The sequence below is a fragment of the Strigops habroptila genome, chromosome 9 (genome assembly GCF_004027225.2).
Source record: "Strigops habroptila isolate Jane chromosome 9, bStrHab1.2.pri, whole genome shotgun sequence".
In the NCBI taxonomy this organism is placed as follows: domain Eukaryota; kingdom Metazoa; phylum Chordata; class Aves; order Psittaciformes; family Psittacidae; genus Strigops; species Strigops habroptila.
Window position 1 is genome coordinate 23,090,590 of NC_044285.2, and position 15,975 is coordinate 23,106,564.

At 54.5% G+C, this 15,975-nt stretch overlaps 1 protein-coding gene and 1 long non-coding RNA gene across 2 annotated transcripts; both read right to left on the minus strand.

Annotated features, from left to right (window-relative positions):
* Positions 1 to 918: 918 nt before the first annotated feature.
* LOC115612710 lies at positions 919 to 8,495 on the minus strand. Its single transcript, XM_030497341.1, has 10 exons — positions 8,363 to 8,495; positions 6,252 to 6,596; positions 5,093 to 5,362; positions 4,456 to 4,572; positions 3,617 to 3,718; positions 2,998 to 3,120; positions 2,665 to 2,757; positions 2,270 to 2,362; positions 1,940 to 1,997; positions 919 to 1,128 (listed from the first exon to the last, which is right to left on the minus strand). Exons 1-10 carry the CDS (start codon positions 8,415 to 8,417, stop codon positions 1,077 to 1,079), a joined length of 1,308 nt encoding a protein of 435 aa, XP_030353201.1. The 5' UTR covers positions 8,418 to 8,495; the 3' UTR covers positions 919 to 1,076.
* A 3,470-nt stretch (positions 8,496 to 11,965) lies between these two features.
* LOC115612714 lies at positions 11,966 to 14,849 on the minus strand. The gene is made up of 2 exons (XR_003993123.1): positions 13,576 to 14,849; positions 11,966 to 12,558 (listed from the first exon to the last, which is right to left on the minus strand). It is a non-coding gene; the product is annotated as an uncharacterized LOC115612714 (long non-coding RNA).
* Positions 14,850 to 15,975: the final 1,126 nt, after the last annotated feature.

Here is a 15,975-nt window from a genome sequence, read left to right on the forward strand (position 1 = left end):
AACTGGGGGGAATTACCTGTAAGGGGCCAACTGCTGCTTGGGTCAGGCTGGGGATCAGTCAGCAGGTGCTGTGCAGCTGTACCATGCATCACTTGTGTTTATTGTTTTTTTCCTTTGCCCTTTTAGTTTTATATTCTGTCCGCTTGTTATTTCCCTTATCATTATTGTTAGTAGTAGTCTTATATTATACTTTATTTATCGGACTATTCTTATCAGGAGAGAAGAGAGCAGGGAACGGGAAGGCGTGAGCAAATGGCTCACCTGAGCAAACGTGGTGCTGAGGTCCTGGCTGGGCCCACGTCAGCCCTTTTTGGTGCCCAGCAGTAATGTTTCTCTCAGCGTGCAGAGAGGCAGGGCTGGGGTGCAGATGTGGCTCTGCGTTTTCAGACAGGAAAAGAGCAAGGACCAAAATAGAGTTCATAAGGCTTCAGTTTCCTGCTGAGCCCAAGGAGCGAGTCCTCCCCTCTCCGGCACAGGCAGCATCCAAACCCTGCCCCCCTGGCACCCCAATTCCCCCCACTGCAGAGCCCCTCCTGGCAGGAGGAGATGATACCAGCACACCCAGCACAGGCCAGGACTGCCCTGATGGATTTGCATGGTTAAAGAGCAGGCTCAATTCAGCTGCTGCCCTGCCCCAGCCTCACGTCTGGGGGACAGCGCTCCCCCAAGGATGCTGCCCTGTGCTAAAGGGGACAGGCAGCACATAGACCTGTGGATTCAGGGGGAAAGAACCTGACACCCCCCAACACCCCCCCAAAAAAACCCCATGCACTGAATTATCTGCACCGGGGAGCAGGGAGTCAAGTGGGAAGGGTGAGGTGAGTCCTGAAGCTATTGCTAACAGTTCTTCTCTACTAAGGGGCTACTTTTAAAGAGGAAGAAAAGGAGAAAAGTGCAATTGGCCTCCCCCCATTGTGTGTTATTAAAAACAAAAGGCAGAAATGAGTTCATTTCATTGCCATTTATTACAGGTATCCCAGAGGCTGAAACCCACTGAAACTGAGAGCCCTGAACCCATTAAACCTGGGAGGAAGTTGGGGTTGACTCAGCCAAGTGAGAAACACCCAGACCGACCCCTAACGGGTGGAAGGAGCATCCTTGCTGCTGCGCTGGGACATTTCAAAGGACCTGGAAGGAAGAGGAGGAGGGAAGTGCTGAGCATTGCTAGAGCCAGGGCCTCTGGTAGCCCACATGCCCAGCAGAGGCGAGGGCTGCAGTCGCCTCTCTCTGTGCCCAACCTGGCATGGCCCAAAGGCACAAGACCCTACAAACAGCTGTGGGTGCGATACTGGTTCCGCTGTATCTCGGGATGGTTTTGGCTGGGACAAAGAGAAGTTGTCTGAGGTCCATGAGGTTGTGATGCCCCATGGGCATTCCCTTAGAAAGCTGGCTAATCCCAAGGGCACCCACAGCATGGCTGAAATCCAGAGGGCTGGGGTGAAGGGCTGCTTCCCTATGAGGGTGCTGAGGTGCTGGCAGGGGTTGCCCAGAGAAGCTGTGGCTGCCCCATCCCTGGCAGTGTTCAAGGCCAGGTTGGACACAGGGGCTTGGAGCAACCTGCTCTAGTGGAAGGTGTCCCTGCCCGTGGCAGGGGGTTGGAACTGGATGAACTCTAAGGTCCTTTCAACCCAACCCATTCTAGGATTCTATGATTCTGTGAAACCAGCAGGAATTAAGGCTTAAAGGTGTCAGGCTGAGGTCACAAGGGGAGAAATCTGTGGGGAGATTTGAGCAGGGACTCAAGTGCTTTGCTAGATGGGGACTTCCACAGAGCTACCCACTGAACCCAGTGTGAAATCGGGGGCTGGGACAGCAGCACTGGGCTGTGTCTTTCTTGGGGTCTAGGACTTAACACAAGGCACAGGGTAGTTTCCATATCCCACTCTTTTTGCTTCAAGATGGTATGAATTTATGTGGAAAAAGGCAATAGAGGCTCTACCTCTCCATGTCCACCCAACTGGTGTCACTTTCCTTCAGCCACCCCTGAGTCGTGTGATCTGTGAAAGGACAAGTCTGTTCCCAGGCGGCAGGAGAAAGCATACGAGAGGCACCGAACGCACAGGACCGGACGTTGTGCTTGGGATGGTGTCTGGGCCTCTCCACAGAAGGGAAACGGGCAATGGAGAGGTCTTGGGGTCTTCACAAAAGTCAAATAAATTGTTCCTAAATGATTGCCGTGGCTGCTTGATCCCATGGGGAGAGAAGGAGACCAGCTGGCTGGGTATAAAGCACTTGGAGGGGCAGGGAAGTGAAGGAGCAGGAGACTTACAGCAGAGGAAGATGGCGAGGAGCGGGAGGGCCGACACGGCCGCTGTGCTGACTGTGAGGATGGTCACATCCATGAAATCCGTGCATCCTTCTTCTGTGGGCAGACAAGCCAGGAGTCAGCACAAAACACCGTCGAGGCAGAAGGGGAGAAAAGACAAAGGCAAATCACCACCGTGAAACATGCACATGTGCAAAACAAGGGAAAATAAATGAAGAGGGGGGTGCTGAGAACTAGTTCTGCTTTTGCAAAGATTTCACTTCTCTGAAAACCCCAATTTGTTGGATTTGGTTTGGGTCTAACTCCCAGTGGCCGAGTTGGAGGGATATTGGGATTACGTATCATGTACAAGCTTTAGCCTCAGTGTGTGAGGTGGTCCCTGAAGCAACCCTTCTCACCATGGCGATGGTGGATGTTCTTGATGAGGAAGCTGGTCGTCAGCACCACCACAAGCACTCCTCCAGGAGCAGCGTAGCCCATTGTGCGCTGTGCTGCCCGGGGGAAGACAACAGAGTGATGTTAGCGTGTGGTATGGGATGCAGACGGGTATCTGCCCTCACCTGTGGTCTGGTGTGGAACCCACCAGCCTGAGGAGCACAGATGCAGAAATATGGGTTTCATTAAAAAAAAGAAAAATGAGATTTTGGACAAAATAACTCCCCGTGGACCATTTTTCCCTCCCTCCCTGCTTCCCTCTCTCCTTCCCTCGCATCCTTTGTAGGGCAGCTCACCTGCTTTGCTTTTCAGCTGGGTGAGATTTGTAGGTTGGAAGGTCACGGTGGTGGAGACCAGGAAGGTTACCACCATGATGTACGTAAGGGCGATCTCTGGCAATATGATTGCAATAGAAGGGCCTGAAAGAAAATGGGACAGGGCAGAGCACCGGTGCTTCCATCTATCTACCACCTTCATTGCTTTGTGGCCCTCCATCATATCCCTTTCCCACTCTCTCACAGAGCTGTTCTTGAAAGCAGCCTCTCTATCTCTTGGTCATTGTAACTGCCCTTCTGCAGTCAGCCCTGGGCAAGGGCTCTGGGGAAAGGGGAGTAACTATACTAATTGCAGGGATGGGTGTGTAATCCACATGGAGGTCCAGATCCCCATGGCTAGCTGAGATCACACATGGGGAAAGACATGTGTCGCTCTGGCTGGGTCTATCCCCACGTGCTTAGCTGCGTGACCCTCCGTTTGGGGGCACTGCCTTCCTGCCTGACCCCACCAGACGTCTCCCATGAAGTCTTCAACCCACATGGTCTGCAACTGAGAGATTGTTTCTCCGTGCTCCAGGGTAAAGGCTTAGAGTCTTCCCATCACCACCCCTGTCCCGATCCACCCGCAGCCACATCCTACCTTCCTCTCTCATCCAGAGGCCGCCGGCGGCGCCAGCCAGGATGGAGGCGATGCACACCAGCCCGCAGGTGTAGGCGCTGAGCCACCGCCACAGCTCCCCCCCTGGACACCAGAGCAGCGCCGGGTGAGCTGCGAATCCCCGGGCATCCCGTGCCAGCCCCGGTCCCTTCCCCAGCCTGGGATGCAGCCTATGCCCACCCGGGATGCTGGGGGGACCCCCGGTGGGTTGTACTTGCTCTTTAGTGAGGGGAGCTAGGAAGGGCTCTGTTTCCCCGCAGGACAGAGAATTAAACACAACCTCTTGAAAGTGGAGCCTTGTAACAGTAAATATAAAAACCATTAAAAAATGATAAAATCCTGAGAAATGGCTTTTTCCACAAAGGTGTCAGTCAGCACCTCAACTATCTGGAATAAAAATGTTTGGGAAGTACCAGGGTTTAACCAAGCTTTTTCAGCCTGGAGAAGAGAAGGCTCTAGGGAGATCTTAGAGCAGCTCCAGTGCCTAAAGGAGCTACAAGAAACCTGGAGAGGGGCCTTGGACAAGGGCCGTAGGGACACAACAACGGGAATGGCTTTAACTTGCCAGAGGGGAGATTGAGATGAGCTCTTAGGCAGAAGCTCTTCCCTGTGAGGGTGCTGAGGCGCTGGCACAGGGTGCCCAGAGAAGCTGTGGCTGCCCCATCCCTGGCAGTGTTCAAGGCCAGGTTGGACACAGGGCTTGGAGCAACCTGCTCTAGTGGAAGGTGTCCCTGCCCATGGCAGGGGTTGGGACTGGATGAGCTTTAAGATTCCTTCCAACCCAAATGACATGAGGGTTCAGTTGCCCCGACTGGACTCACGTATCCGGAGCTTTTCAGACTGGCAGACAGGAAAGATCAGTCCCCATCCTGAGACAGCAGCAAAGACCACAGCAACCACCGCAATCCTCAGCACATCCTGCAAGGGAGGGGAGAGACCTGGAAAACACAAGCCCAAGGAGCCGGCAGTGAGACCATTGCTGGGCCCAGCATGGGTGGCTCTGGTGGCCCATGGGGCTCCTCCGTCACCAGGACACATTCAATTCATTTCCCAACTGGTGACAAATCAGCGCTTTGTGCTGCAGGCTGTGGTCCATGGAATGTCCAACCTCGGACAAGTGCTGCCCACAGGCTTCCTTGGCCACCACCCTCCTTGTCCTGCTCACCATGACCTCCACCAAGGGCCATCACTTGGGATCTTCTCCAAGAGGGAGCAGCCAATCTCCTGCTGGCCATCTTGCCAAGGGCTGTGCTTTGGTGGGATCAGAGACTGGGAATTGCTGCTGATCACCCTACCATGGGGAGCTCCTATCAACAGCACGTGGGGCACAACCTCACAAGAGGGCAGCCAGACCTTGGGGAATGGAAGCAGAGGGATGGGATGAAACCACCCAGGGATCCCCAGGGAAGGATGGAGAGAAGGAAGACCGATGGGAGGTGAAACCCCAGCAGCCATCACCTGCAACAGTGACATTCAGGGAGGTTTCTTCCCAGCTTATCCCGTTGCTGGCATTGCAGGAGTAGGAGCCGCAGTCCGACTTCTTTGCCGACCTCAGGTACAGAACGCTGCGGCTGCTGGAGAGGAGGAAGCCTCTGTCCAGAGGCAGGGGCTGCCCGTCCTTCTTCCAGGCGATGGTGTCCACCCTACCCTCTGCCACCTCACACAGCACCTCGCCAGTGGCCTGGGCCACGAGAGTGCTGCTCTGGAGCCGGGGGCGAGACACAGGCCCTGGGAAGGGGACAGGAACACCAGAAGCTCTCTTAGACATCACCTGGAGCATCCGTGATGGGCTGTGATTGCCACCGCAGCATCCGTGTGCCTGCAGCAGTGCAGCCACGGGTGCTTTTCCCTTGGGAGCCCCTGGGGCTGCCGTGCTCATGGGTTTGGGCTGTTTTATTGCTAGCTGAGTCATTGCTTTTATTGCATTTGGATAAATAAAGGGCATTTTAAAACATGTCAGGAAATGAGGGGGGAAAAAAAAAAAAAAGAGGAAAAGGATGCAGATCCCACTCGCATTTATGTGTGGTTGAAAGGAGAAGTGGTGGTGAAGGGCTGTGGTAGCATTATGGCAGCAGCATTATGACAGCAGTGAAAGGATAATGCCAAAGTAAATGAAGGGAATTGCTGGGGGTGATATCGAGGAGGAACTTCTGTATTATTTCAAGTCTGCTCTTATCTCTGCGGCAGCATCTGGCGCCTGCAGATTGCAAACAGACCATCAGGCAGCATGGCCTGAGGCTGAGGGTTTTGTCCTGACTTCTCCACAAGGCTGCATGGGCTCGGCCTGGTCAGCCGTCCACAAGTGCTGGAGGTACCTGCTGCAGCTGTCACTGACACACAGTATCCCCCCAGTCCCTCCATCCCTGCACTGAGAACAGAAAGCAAGGGAGGGAATTATGTTTCCAGGATGGAGCCCAGCCCTCTGTCGCAGCCTGGAAGGTCTCCTTGGGCAGCACCACCAAATCTGCTCCCCTAGGACATGTTGGGAACCTCCTCCCAAAGTCTCCCTGATGATGTCTCCATGCATGACAGGCTGATAGTCCGTATACAGTCAGATAACACCCCTGCCCTGCTTGCACCCATTACCCTGTTCCTCCCTCCTGTGCCCACCACTTACTGAGTACTTCCAGCAGGATTTTCAGGCTCTCCCTGTCTCTCATGTTGACAGTCGCTTTGTAGATGCCACTGTCACTTTCCTGGACATCCTCCAGCAGGAGAGATCCATTGGATGGATGGAAAACAGTTCGTTCTGCATAGGGTGTGTGGATGACTGGGCTGTGAGACCCCCTGTAGTACTGCAGGATGGTGTGGGAGCTGGTGCCATTGAGGTATTCCCAGTGCATGGAGTAGACCTGCGTGATGTTACCCAGCCCAGGAAGCAGCACTGAGGATCCCACAGCAGCCACTTTACTCTTGAGGGGTCCCAAGGTTTCTACAGCCTGTTGCAAAGGCACCAGCAGCCCTGGATGGCAGGAGAAGGGAAGATGAGGCAGGGAGATGAAGAAAGGAAGATAAAGCAGGGAGATGGAGCAGGTTGGCATGACTGGGGAGAGGCTTTGGTACCCCGATGCCAGGGACACACACGTAGTACCTGGACTGCTTGGTCGCAGCCTCTCACAAAGCCATCTCCCATCACGCTTCCAGGCAGGGAGACATTCCAGCTGGAGCAGATACAGGTGCCTAAACACAGCCCAGGATGCCTGGAGCTCTCTGCTTGCAGTGCTGCAAGCTTGTTCTACTCCACTTTTACGGGCATTTTAGGTGGAGTTTCCCCCCAGTCCTTGCCAGGAAGGGATTTTCCAATCCTGACCTAGTTTCCGTAGCTCATTGCCAATTCCTAGCCTTGTTTGGGGCTGAAGGTGTCCATCCACTCCCAGCAGAGCTGCCTCCCCCAAAACACAGGGTGATTTCTGGCCTTATCAAGACTTGGACTCCAAGAGGCACTTGAGGGCTTCAGGTCATAGTCCCCCCCCGCCACCTTCGTTTCTTCCTCCTCCCAAAACAAAGCTTTCTAAGAAAAGCCAGGCAGAATCACAACTACAATCCTGGGTTGGGGAGTGGAGTCTTAAAAACATATATTTTAAAGGGTGAATGTAAAGGGTTTAAAGCAAGGAGCCAGCCCCAAGCAGAGGAAACAGAAGGAAAGGTATTTATCTACACCAGCAGCGGTCCAGCTACTTGCTAGTAACATTCGTGGTACTCCTGGGGAGCTGCTCTGTTGGAGTGCCGGGATTTCTCCCAAAGCTCCTCCTCTCCTGTGCAGCCCCTCCACGGGAGCATCAGCTCCGTGACTCACGGAGACGGGGACCAGCACCAGCCTGTGCCAGCCCCTAGCCCCGCTTCCCGCCGGGACATTGGGAAGGCGGGACCCGGCGCCCCGGCTCCCCACGCACCCCATTCGCTTCCCTGTGCCCCGGCTCCTGCCCCTTCAGCGGATGCCCACGTACATTCGCTGTCTGTGCAGACAGCCAAGAGCTGCCCCTGCGCCCTGCCTGCTGCTCCCAGCGGTTCTGCAGGTGGGAAAGGAACAGGTAAATCCAGCTCACCTGATCCATCTCTCACCCCCACAGCATTGAGAGACGGCTCTTGTCGTGCCTCCCCCCCCCGCTGTTACCCAGCCCGAGAAGAAGAAAGTCTCATAGCTAAAAGTCCCCTTGTTCTAGGAAAACACTGTCCATACAGAACATGCAGCACTACCAGCAGAAGGGAAGAGGAAACACTTTGTCACGGGCAGCTGCAATATCCAAAGCTCATCCGGTAGGTACTCGGAGCTCACTAACACCACAGCGTCTGATATCTAGGTACATTCTAACAGGTTTTTTTTCTCTTTCGGATGCTTACCCTGAAAACTCTTTGTATATTTGCGTTTCGAGGCAGCCAGTGCATATATAAGGACCACACTGGGGCTTCTCACATAGGTAAAACTGCAATAAATGTTGTTATTACATACATCAGCCTCAGCATAAATCTGCAGCAGGCTTTTAGCCTTGGCACTATGCTTAGCTCTTGGGCTGCTTCTTCCTTCTCTGTCTTTGGACAGTGAAGCAGAGACATCTTCCCCTTTCAGGTTAAGCATTTGCCCCCTCTAAAAAGCCTCCTATTTGACAAGAGGTCCCGCCGCTCAACTGCAAAGCTCTGCTGAAGCCTCAGGCTCTCTGTGGGCTTGCACCAGGCGAGGATCTGGATGCAGACAGCATCGGCACCCGGCCCAGTCTGGGGACTGTTTACCTGCAAGGAGCACCCAGCCGGTCCCCAGCAGCTCCGTGGGATGACATGTCAGCATCTGCCAGGGAAAAAGGGCTCAGGAACTGCCATGCTTTGCCAGCAGCCCCTCAGGAGTCCACGCTGTGAGAACAGCTCAGGCTGTACCGTGTGAGGAGTTCCGGTGCTCCTAATGCAGCACTGGGGGTAGTCCCAGACTGTTTCCCTGCCGATCACTCCTCTCCTTTCCTGCCGTCTCCTTTCCTGCTCCTCTGCCTGGGAACGCTTCCCAGAGCCTTCCCAGTGGCAGCTCCTGGCTCTTGCCCCTGCGCCCTCTGATGCTGCTGCGAGCGGGAAGGCAGAACTGCCTGATCCCTGCCCACACGGCAGCAGGGAGATGCAGCTCCCTGCGAGCAGATCCCAATGCTCTCCCTATTGGGCAGGGAAGCCCCAGGAGCAGCCCCATTGCAGGAAATGCTGAGCTTGATTGATGAGGCCAAAGCAGGGAGAATAACCCACCTGCCTCCGCTTCCAGGAGAGGTGCCTATCATCAGTTCTTGCAGCAATAAAGATTACAGGGGATGTCCCAGATCACTGCCATGCCCTGAAGCCAAACGATCAAATGAGCACCCATGGCATGAGAAATCACACAACCACAGACTGGTTTGTGTTGGGAGGGACCTTAAAGCTCACCCAGTTCCAACCCCCTGCCACGGGCAGGGACACCTTCCACTAGAGCAGGTTGCTCCAAGCCCCTGTATCCAACCTGGCCTTGAACACTGCCAGGGATGGGGCAGCCACAGCTTCTCTGGGCACCCTGTGCCAGCGCCTCAGCACCCTCACAGGGAAGAACTTCTACCTAAGAGCTCATCTCAATCTCCCCTCTAGCAGGTGAAAGCCATTCTGCTTGTCCTCACGCCGTCACCTTGGCCCCAGTGAAACCCATCCGCACCTCACACACCAGCTCTGAGGTCTGATGCTCCTTACGCTGTAACTTGCCACATCTGTGTCTCAGTATGGTTCTAGTCCCTTGCCAGGCTGCTTGGCCTTAGGCTAAAGCTGATGCAGCCACTGCATCACCTGCAGCCCCAGCTGCAGACACTGGCAGAAGGAAAATGACCTTTAAGGGGCTTGCAACTGGCCCAATACAAAGACAGTGACACTTTTGGTGTTAAAGGGGAGGCTGCTCCACCCAGACCCTGCCTCTCCCCTTGTCTGTGGCCAGTTGTGCATTCTTGTTTCTATTTTAACCTCCCTTTCTCCCCATGCCCAGCAGGCTCTCTATTCCCATCCACGTGGTTCCTCAGTGCAGTGCCAGGTTCTTGCAGGGTCATATCACATGTCACATTCTGCATGCAGTGCTGAGCTAAAAGCAACTGAAGTTGGGACGAGACATGAGCAGGACAATGCAACCTGTGAAAAGGAACAGCCCTGTCCCCTCCCAAGGGACATTCCCTCCCCTGGAGCAGCATATTTCTTGGGTAGCCCTTGGCAGCTGCCATGGATGTACCAACGTGCAACAGCGATGTTTGGGGTGAGCATTCACTCAACGGTGTCTTCAGAAAGACTCTGAAGGATGAAGCTTTGGCTCTCCAGGGTGATAGTTCACTTGCTTGCAGGAAGGATAAGCTGTCATAGGTGAGCATTGCCCACCCATGACGTCCCCATCACCCATGTCCCTCTCTTCATTTAACTGCTCCAAAGAGCAATTTCTACCAGTCAGGCCACTCTGGCCACATTAATCCTTCCAGGTTGCTGAAAGGAAACTTTAAAAACCATGTTCTCTCTTAAACTCAGAAGAGCTACAAGCCAGACGAGGGCAGGTTCCTGCTGGTGGTTAACTCCTCTCACACGTATATTAAAAGCTTTTTCCATCTCTTATGTTGCACCTTCTGAGGGACCAGGAGAGCCCAAACAACAGACAAAGCAGCACCAACCTGTTCACAGCAGCTGCCAGGAAGCGTTTGCACACACGCTGCTTGGGGCCAGTGGCTTGTGGTGGTTGGAGAGAGATAAGAGGAGCAGGTGGCCATCAGCAGACGTGAAGCTGATGAGCACAAGCTCAGGCCCTTCTCTCTTCCCCTTCCCATGCTGCTGCAGCATCTGAGTGTCCTCCAGCACCTTTCAGAGGTTACCAGGAGTGGTCTCACAGTGCTGTCAGTGAGATCCCTCAGCACTCAGGGGCACATCCGCTCAGGGCCCACTGACACATCCTGTGCTCATCCTAACCTGATCCCATCCCACTCAGGGAGCTCTCCATGCGGTGGATGCTCTCCAGGTCCCTGCAGTGCTGAAGGCTCTTGCTGGTAAAATCCACGGTGAAGGCATTGGGTGCCTTCACCATGTCCTTTATCACTGGGTCTCCCCTCATTCAGCACTAGTCTCAAAGCATGATATTCAGCCACCTGGGATAGATGGAAATGTGGAGGAATAAATAATGACAAGCAGCAAGACCATGAAGAGGACAGTGTGACAAAGCTACACGTATCCAGAGAGGGAGATTGCTCAGAGATGCAGCCAGAGAGGGCCTGAGCCCCACAAGTGCTGAGCCATTTGCAGCCACAAGGAAAGCCACGCTGACTTTTCAGAGCAAAGAAAGGCCGGGTGGGGGGCGGGGTTTGGCAGGACAAGCCCTGCAAGGACCTGCTCAGAGAAGGAAGTGGCAGAGCAGAGGCAGCCACGGCTCCGGTGTGGGTTACACACACGGATGGGGGGCACAGCGCAGGCGAAGGTGACATCTTCTGTGGTGGCAGCTCAGGGGGGCAGACAGGTGGTGAAGAGAAGGTGGGAGCAGGGGAGAGTGAAGAGCACTGTGGAGCACATGGAGCCATCCTCAGCTCTGCTCACCTCTTCCATCCCCATTAATTCCTATGGGTTCCTCCCTGCTCCATGCACAGCGAGGTGAGGTGAGAGCCCGGCTGCAGCCCTGCGGCTCCCTGCGAGCACTTCCCGGCCTCAGCTGCGCAAGGGCTGCTCCTCCCCGGGCTGAACTACAGCCCCAAATGCAGCATTCCAAGAGCATGATGCTACAAATGCTGCTATCCTGAGCGCAGGTTGGCCCAGCGCCCTGCCCGGTTGGACCTCAACAGTCTCCAGTGCTGGGAATTTCACCACTTCCCTGAGGAGATGATTCCAGTGGCTGACTGTTCTCATGGTGAAACATATTCCTCTTGTGTCCAGTTGGGATCTCCCCAGGAGTAACCTGTGCCCATCATCCCTCTCCATCACTGCATGTGCTGAGAGCAGCTGTGGTCAGGAGATGCTGAAGGCTCTCGCCCTTCCATAGCACACAGGGTACATAGTGCCTGGCTTTCCCTGAAAGCCAGAGGGAAACAAAACTCCATGTGTGCCCTCCCTGCATTTTAAAGATGCCTGAAACCGCTGGTGCTGCTGGGGGAGGTGGGACCCTTTAAACTGGAATTACATGGCTCAGCTGCCTTCCACACATGCATCCCACCCTTCCGATCAAGTGGCATTATGTTCCAGGAATTCCACTCACAGAATGCTCCATCTCCTTGCGCTACAAGGGGGACAGTTCAGAACAACAGACGAACTGTTGCCCTGGGATTGTGAGCTCAAGCAAACTGCATTACTCAGCACTTACTCAATACTTACAAAAATAAGGACAACTTTTCAGGTCAAAGGATCTTCATATGTTCCTTGAATGACAAGACATGGGGTAGCAAACCTGGGACTCATGATTAAAATCCATATAATGCTCTCTGTTACCCTGTAACTAAATGGAGTTTGTGGCAACAAGCTCTGCATGATTTGCCTTCAGCATCTTTCCTTTACTCCAGGTGTCTCTGTATTCCCAGGAAGTCTCAAGGAGAAGCTGAAACCAGCTTGTCCTTCAAATTTAAGAGGGACTTTCCAGACAAACTAATGCACTTCTGTTGCTCCAAATCCTTTACAGCCAAGCGTGTAGCTGCAGGAGGGGGAGCCCTGAGGGTGCAGAATCAGCGACAAAGACATCCTCTCTGCTTCGAGGCACGACTATGTTCTGCAAAGCTCCTGCTTGAGGCAGCTCCCACGGTCACAGCAGGAGGTGGTAGGGTCCAGTGTTTGGTCCTGGTGGATCAGGATATGTTGATGGATGCATACATGACCTCTGGTGTCACCTTCGGCTGCAGCTGGTCAACACTGTCTCCAATTCAGACGTAAATGCTGACCATATCCTCCACCTCCGTGCTTTCCACTTGAGACTCCTCCACACGCAAGACCTAGAGAGGTACAAAGAAAACACCGAAGGCGGGAATTCTCCAGAGGCCATGTTGGGATCAGGAGGGGTCCAGAGCTGCTGACCATTCACACATGATGAGGAGCTGGCAGAGGCAGGAGCTGCATAAAGCCCAGATGGCTTTACCCACTGTAGTGGTGGGGGAACATTGGTCCCAGCACCCCATGGGTGCAAAACCGGCTCAGCCCATAAGGTACAGCCAGCCCTGAGGGAGTGCTTCACACAAATTCATGAGACCAGGAAGCAGGGAGGGACGATGAGATCACCCAAGAGAGGAGATTGAGATGAGCTCTGAGGCAGAAGCTCTTCCCTGTGAGGGTGCTGAGGCGCTGGCACAGGGTGCCCAGAGAAGCTGTGGCTGCCCCATCCCTGGCAGTGTTCAAGGCCAGGTTGGATACAGGGGCTTGGAGCAACCTGCTCTAGTGGAAGGTGTCCCTGCCCGTGGCAGGGGGTTGGGACTGGATGAGCTTTAAGGTCCTTTCCAACACAAACCAGGCTGGGGTTCGATGCTTTACAGGGAACCCAAGCTCTGGCAGCAAAGGGCTCTGCCTCTTCAGGGCTTGCAGGGAGCTGGCTGTGAACCATGGCAGTGACCCAGTGAGGGCTGAGAGACGGGCTCTCACCACCCAACACCCTCAATGGCATTTGTCTCCTAGCACTTCACTGCACTGCATCATTTCACAGCCAGGTTTGCCCCTCTGGCCACCTACACGTGAAGGAGCTCTCAATCCCGACAAGAAAGGGGAAGGCAAAAACAAATCTCCCTCCTGCTCTTCATCTACCAGTGGATGGAGCAGCTGCTGCCACCATGACCCTGCTGGGACTGAAGCCAGGGCAGGTCCCCAATGGCATATGTCATGGGGATGACAGCCCTGGGGTCACCACCATTGAGCTGTCACTTCCACCCAGCCAAGGAGCCCCACCAGCATCACCCCTCCACTGGGCTGCTCCTGGCAGCACAGCCCATCCCATGGGATCCCCAGCCCAGCTCAAGACTCACCGAGGAGCAGCAAGATGGAGCCGAGGCTCCAGCAGCGCCGGTCAGATGACAGCATCTCTGGGCCACAGCAGAGGAACTGAAGCTCAGGCTGATGGTCACCTCGCCTCTGCTCGGGATCAGCTCAGCCAGGGAGGAAGTTGGTGCCTCTTCCTCAGCGCCCCGTGCAGCGCAGGGGTTCATTGTCAGCCCAAGTTTTCTTCCTGCCTCAGCTCAGGGGCTGCTACGACTGCTGGTGGTGGGGCCTGGGGAAGAGGGCGGTGTCTGTGAGCTTTCTATGATCCTATTTTAGAGCCTCGAGGGACGCCAGGGCAGGAGGTGAGAGCACCAGGGCTCAGCGCTGCTGAAGCAGCATCACCCATCAGCAGCGGGGGAAGCCTCCCACCGGCTCTGAGATGGGGACCTTGAGTACCAGCAGCAAAGGCAGGACAAGGCTCATTGGAAAGTGGAAGATGAGGGATTTAAGCATTCCTCCAGCTCCAGCAGGGCTTGAGAAGCCATAAGAGAACTGTGATAAGGATTCGCAAAGCACCAAGAGTAACAAACAGGGATTAAAAGCGCATAAATGGTAAAATGCAACTATATAAGCAGTGTCCATCACACTGTGAACCACCAAGCTTCATGGCAGAGCCCATCACCCACAGGTGAACACGACACATCCCAGCTCTCACCCCATCCTTCCTGCCCATGAGCATGGCCGGGGCCATCGTTGTCAGCCCAATTACTGCTGCCTCCACTCAAATTGCCTGTGCTTGGCTGGGGGATGTGTCCAGTCTGGGTTTGCCACCTGCAGGTGACGCTCTCTGTGAGCAGCAGCAGGGACCTGTTCTCAGGGAAGAGCTCTGCACAGCCAAATTCAATCCATCTTTCCTCCAGCTCAGGGAAATCACCTGCTTCTCTAATATCTGAAGGCAAACAGCCAGTGAGGTACTTGCTTTCATGAAAGCAGACCAGAAAACAACTCTTCTCAGCAGGAAATGCCTCCTTTCACATCTCCAGAAATAGCCCCCAAACCCCAAGGCATGGGTGCTGCAGAGGGGCCTCCCTGAACACCCTCTTCTCAGCACCCTTTGGTCCCCCAGCCCTGTGCTCAGACCCTCCTGGACTTACTGGGGAGGAGTGGGATGGAGCAAGCAGCCAACCCCATGGGAAGTGCCCGTGTCTCCTGGCCCAGGGCCACGGTCACAAGAGTGGAAGCTGTTGGTCACAAACCTCCGCAGGGCCCTCAGGCCTCTCAGGAAGGAGCTGAGAGGCAGCACCAGGCATCTTCCTTGCTCAGGGTGGGCAGAACCACCCCTGGACACCTCCATAGGCCCATCGGATTTTCCCTGCACAGGGAAAGCTGAAGGTCTCAAAACCCACCCAGTTTCGGGGAAGGACAAGCTGGAAACAGTAAAGTTCCTTCCCTTCACTTTTAGCCTGGAAACAGCCAGCAATCAAAGATAACCACAGTCCATTTTCCTATGAGGATCACCTAAATTGGAGAAGCAGCAGTCTCCTGCTGGCTTCCTCCTCAAAAATCCCCTGGGAATAGAGGAAAATCCCTCACCTCATGAGAGAGCCCAATGAGTTCCCACTGCTCACAGACACCCCTTCCTGCTCCCCCTCACCTCCCATTCCTTTTGTACACAGAAACCCACCACAGCCCCCTGTGCCTCTCTTCCCCAGGGAAAGCCTTGAGGCTGATTTTATAACCCACAACAACCCCACACACCGGTGGGAAGAGATTTCCCCTTTTATTCCCTAATTGCCTTCAAATCCTCTTCACCTGGAGCCACATTGAAGTCTTTGCTTCCAACATCCAGCAAGACATGCCCAGGCTGCAAAGCTGTGGGAAGGGCATGGAAATAAAGTGAAAATCTTATGGAAATTGAGATTAAACCTGAAAACTGGAAGAAAAAGCTCACGTGCAACCTTGATCCAGGTGATTTGCTGCAAACTTGCTGCTACAAAGGCTTGTCAGGGGCTGTCCCTGTGCCGGGAGTGGCTCCAGGCTGGGTTTAGAGAGCTCATCTTGGTGGAGCACATGAGCTTTTTCAAATGAGCCAAATGAGAAGTCCTCAAGGGCTTGGATGTATCACAGAATCATGGAATGGTTTGGGCTGAAGGAACCTTAAAGCTCATCCAGTCCCAACCCCCTGCCATGGGCAGGGACACCTTCCACTAGAGCAGGTTGCTCCAAGCCCCTGTGTCCAACCTGGCCTTGAACACTGCCAGGGATGGGGCAGCCACAATTTGTCTTTGCCCAGGTCCCATGAGGAGGGGAAGGCACCAGCAGGACCCAAGAGCTAACGGGGGGGAACGAGCTGTGGGACGCACCAGCACAGCCCTGTGACCCACAGGTGAGCTGAGGACTCTGGGGCATACTGGGAGGGAACAGGAAGCTCTGGGGTGTACTGAGGG

Excerpts from the sequence above, each read along its gene's own strand:
- LOC115612710 (XM_030497341.1), bottom strand. The coding sequence starts at position 8,417 with ATGCTGACATGTCATCCCACGGAGCTGCTGGGGACCGGCTGGGTGCTC. Across the intron at positions 6,597-8,362 it reads CGGCTGGGTGCTCCTTGCAG|GGCTGCTGGTGCCTTTGCAA; the intron begins GTAAACAGTCCC and ends CCTGCCATCCAG. Across the intron at positions 4,573-5,092 it reads CCTGAATGTCACTGTTGCAG|GTCTCTCCCCTCCCTTGCAG; the intron begins GTGATGGCTGCT and ends TGTGTTTTCCAG.